Source organism: Monopterus albus, unplaced genomic scaffold, assembly GCF_001952655.1.
Source record: "Monopterus albus unplaced genomic scaffold, M_albus_1.0 scaffold95.1, whole genome shotgun sequence".
Lineage (NCBI taxonomy): Eukaryota > Metazoa > Chordata > Actinopteri > Synbranchiformes > Synbranchidae > Monopterus > Monopterus albus.
This window is the reverse complement of record NW_018127975.1, coordinates 1,076,018-1,080,481: the sequence shown is the minus strand read 5'-3', so window position 1 is coordinate 1,080,481 and position 4,464 is coordinate 1,076,018. Positions and strand designations below refer to the sequence as shown.

The 4,464-nt window shown below is 40.0% G+C and overlaps 1 protein-coding gene across 1 annotated transcript; it reads right to left on the bottom strand.

Moving 5' to 3' along the window:
• Nucleotides 1–373: 373 nt before the first annotated feature.
• Nucleotides 374–4,461, bottom strand: LOC109965084 (tetratricopeptide repeat protein 17-like; the record flags this gene model as incomplete). The annotated part of the gene is made up of 5 exons (XM_020608824.1): nucleotides 374–1,777; nucleotides 1,950–2,093; nucleotides 2,215–2,334; nucleotides 3,025–3,108; nucleotides 4,363–4,461. Coding segments are annotated over 5 exons (579 nt in total), but the record flags the coding sequence as incomplete, so codon positions are not given.
• Nucleotides 4,462–4,464: the final 3 nt, after the last annotated feature.

Genomic DNA, 4,464 nt, shown 5'->3' with positions numbered 1-4,464 from the left:
CTTCGCCTGCTTTATCTGAGACCAGGGTCACGGGGGCAGTAGCCTGAGCAGAGCCTCCCAGACTTCCCTCTACCCACACACCTCCTCTAGCTCCTCAGGAGGAACTCCAAGACGTTCCCAGGCCAGTTAGGGGACATAGTCTCTCCAACGTAGTCTCTAACCACAAATATCGGAATATTCCCCACTGATTGTGCAATATACTCACATATTTAATCTAGAACATATATTGGGATATTGTGGAGTTTTTAATGATACTAAGTTGTGGAAGTCATTTAAGAATATAGATTTATTATGCTCCTTCATCCCAGGCTCTTGTAAATGGTTAATCAACAATCATAAGAAACTGCAATGACGGAGCATTTTAATAAACTTTCCCTTTCAGGTATGCATCTATTACGGGTATATTCAGTGTCTTTGAAATTATCTGATTTGTGGATGTAAAAATACATTATATTTATTAAGTATTCCTTATATTCTGACCATCTCTTGTACTGTATGTGTAAAAAAAATAAACACCTCTAAATATAATGTAGTCCAGTACTCCACTGCCTTTAACTATCATCTCATTGTGTACCTAATTGCTGAACTAAAACTATGCATATAAAGTCATTATAGAACTCATACATATAGATTTTGGTCATCTTAAAATTATATGAGATTCCAAACTATATAGATTGCTCTGTGGTTCTGATCACAAAACTGACTTTCAATTGGATATAGTACAATGTATCTGAGGTTATCATACAAAAAAGGGCAGATTTAAGTGCTGACAAAAGGAGTTTGTCTAAAAAAAGTTAGACAGTGCCACCATCAGGCTGATTCTAAAATATTTACTAGAAAAATAAAATGCAGTCACGTTTATGACTGCTTCCGATCAGGGATATAGGATTATATAGGGATATCGGTTTTGAAGCAGTAAGAGTGAAATGTTACGATGCTGAGAGCGTCAGCTTAAAGGAGTGTTTTAAAATCCTAGAGACAAAGAAATGAACAAAACATCCACGCAATGCCTTTAATACTGTACATTTAATACAGATTCCACTTTTTTTTTTTTATAAATGGTCACTGGCAAATCCTTTTTCTATGAGATGATTTCCATAAGTTAAGAAGCAAATGTAATAGCATATTTCATTTTCTCTTTGTGTATTTAAATTAGCTTGGCGCACAAACGGTGTGTAGGTCCCATACAAATAGGAATGATAAAAAAAAGTGCAAAAACTGAGAATTCTCATCCATTTTATGAAGCAACATTTTTTTTACCCTAAAATTAAGGTGCTGCAGAAGAATTAACAGCAACTTCACAGCCTTATTCAATATTATTCCCTTTCATTTTTTGCAAGTCAAGCAAACCTAGGAAAACTAAACAAAACAAAAAAACTGTTTGACAGACATCTTGATCGTTTGATAACAAGAAGTCCTGTGACCTCGACAGTTCTCTTACATTTCAAACTCAATTTTTTGGGGGAGTTTGAGCTCAAAGGAAAAGAACCCAGATTATTTGACTGGGTATGAATCTTGATACCTTACCTGAACAACAAGTTTCTTACATTTTGTTTTATGTGTGGTCATTAGATGAATGTGCACATACATGTGTATGTTTGAGTGCGTGTGTGTGGCGCTCCTTGATTCAGACTTGGAGAGTGGTTTAGGGCTGACGGCGTTCCCTCTTGGTGAGGAGGTAACACTGAATGGTTCTCAGACGATCTTTGGCAGGGGCGAACTCCGGCTGCAGTTTTAGAGTAGACTCATACCAGAGCATGGCTTTCTCAAACTCCTCCTGTTGTCAAGAAACAAAATCCACATCACCATAAGACCACATGGCCTCCGCCAGTGCTTGATAAATGCCCTGACTTTCAGTTGCTGCACTGGTTAAACTTGAGGAAGTGAGCAGTCACCACAAGGAAACAAATGATGATCAAATAGTAACAAGTTTTAATTGTAGTCATTACCATTGCTATATAGACATTGGCAAGGGTAAAGTGGTTCACAACGAAGTGTGGGGCAATTTCTACGGCCATACGGGCGACTGTGAGGGCGTCCTTCCATAGCCGAGCGTTCTGGAAGATGTTGGCCAGGCTGATAAGGGGCACATCCTAGTGTACAGTTCAGAAGGACAGAAAGAATGCTGACTTTTCCCCCAAGTTTTAAACAATCCCTTATTTCATACAAGTACTAGGTGGGTTAACTGCTAGGAACAGCTGATGGCTGACTTGCCTTCATGTGATAGGGGGCGTAGTGGAGGGCCTGTCGTAGGCAGTCGATTGCTTTCTTGCCTTGACCTTTCACCCTCCAATACAGTGCAGCCATGCTGGATAATACCCATGATGTCTGATTCTGTAGGTTCAGGAGTCAAGAAAAAGGAAACATACAATTAAATTGTTATTAATGCTGTAGTTAGACATCTCAAAAGCTGGGTATTGCTGCTAATAAATTATGCACAATTATGCCATGTACTTCAAATAATTATTCCCTGGAGACCTGCAAAACTTTTATTATTCTGATTATGGCAAAATAGCACAAAACGTTCCACGCCAAGTGTTCTAGGCTGCTACGACAACAATCTGCAAGAGAGGACAACCTGAACCAACACAACAGAGGAAGTTTCAGTACAGTGGATTGCACAGTGGAGTACTCATGTTTGTCAGATTCAGTTTTGGATGAAAACAATGTACAGTATTCTAAATTGCTATGACAGCGCAGCTTGAAAGAGTTGGTCAATGAGAAAATGTAAATGCAACAAAGCATTATTTTATGCAGTGCACAATTTAATGTGTTATCTTATCATTTCTAATTGCACATTAGCTTTGTTATAACATTTTAATCGTAGCAAACTGTAGCAGGGTATGCAGCATTGCAGGAAGGAACACACAAAAAAAATAATTTAAATCAGATCTTGACTAAGCAAGAAAAAATATGAAATATTATGAATATATGATTTTTTTTCCCAGGTGAAGCTGAATATTATTGAAACATCAGTTACTTTAACACAAATGTTTCTGTTTACCTGTCTGGGATTGCCCTTACCTTCTCCAGTACTTTAGCGATGCGTGTGCCCACCTGCTCAAAGGACTGAGGGAGGAACTTATCTTTGCCAAGGTTCTGCAGGACCTGTGGGTTTGGACAAGAAGAGACCAAGTGGGGCTGTATGGTTACCATGGCTGTAAACCTTGGTTGTTTAGGTTCAGATGTTGCCTACTGGGCTGGATGAACTCTTGATTTTTCGTAGTACCCAGATCAATTTCTCATTTCCATCTAAAACTTGAATGCCTCACATCAGTTAGCGAGATTAACTGGCTCTCCTTGGTCATTACATTGAAATCCAAAATGCTGCCAAACTGCAGCAGTTGCAATTTTTTGGGGAACGACTGGCTAGCGTTCGCCATGTGCTCCGTCTTCTAATAAGAGGCTGTCATGTGACACGAGTATGAGAGCGTCTAATTAGTGAGGTTTTTTTGACAGGTTCTTTATTTGATAAATTAGGCTTACTTTATTTACAGAAGTACTGTAATTACTTTTATCACATTATAGCACCACCACAGGCAGAGTTGCTACAGCTGGACATCGACACACACTCTTCAAGCATTTGTTATAAACAGAACACATTACATAGCAGATTTTTTCATGAAAGTAATTAAAAGAATACCGTTGCTATTCTTAAATACCCCAGGACACCATAATATCGTATTACCACCCAACCCTACCCTGGACCTGATCTTAGCTATTTTATCCACAAAGAATAGAACAAAATTCTTCACAAGCTGCAGAGGACAAATCAGACCACACAGCAGTACTGGGATTATTGACAACATTAATAGTGCTAAACAGCACCTTGGGGTTGTGGCACCTGTTCCCACGGTATGAAAGATACTGTTCTTCGCATCTTTAACAGCACTTTGGTAGGCCACCAGGCTGTTTCTCAAACTGTCCAAAGATGCCTGAGCATGGTCTTTTTTCCCCCCACTTATGCTAGCCACATCTGCAAGTCAGTCATTAAGCCACGGATCACGTTTTTTTGTGGGGTTTTTTTTGTTCCAAATGGAACACAGAAGGCAAGAATATCAGTGCCAGTTAAACAAAGCCAACAGGTCATCTACAGGTGCACAGAGACAGGGGCCTTGTGAATTGAAGAGCTGACTGTCTTTAAAAGCAGTAGAGAAAAAGGTCTGGTGTCATAGGAGTAATTACACGATGTCGCCAAGCGGGTAGACTGGGCTTGGCTGTAAGACAGAGGACCCAAACATCAAGCAGAACAGGCAGATGGTCGGAAATCCCTAAGTCATACAATACTTGAATGGAGAAAGATAGAAAAGAGAGGAGCATGCGAGTAAATTCCTCTAATGTATGGCTTCTGTCTGAGCCTACCTCACGCAATTGACTTTCTCCAGTGTAGTGGATGGCGGCACGATTGGCCACCCCTGCCAGGTGGTCGAGGGTGTGCATACTGGCAGCTAGGCTGGCATTGCA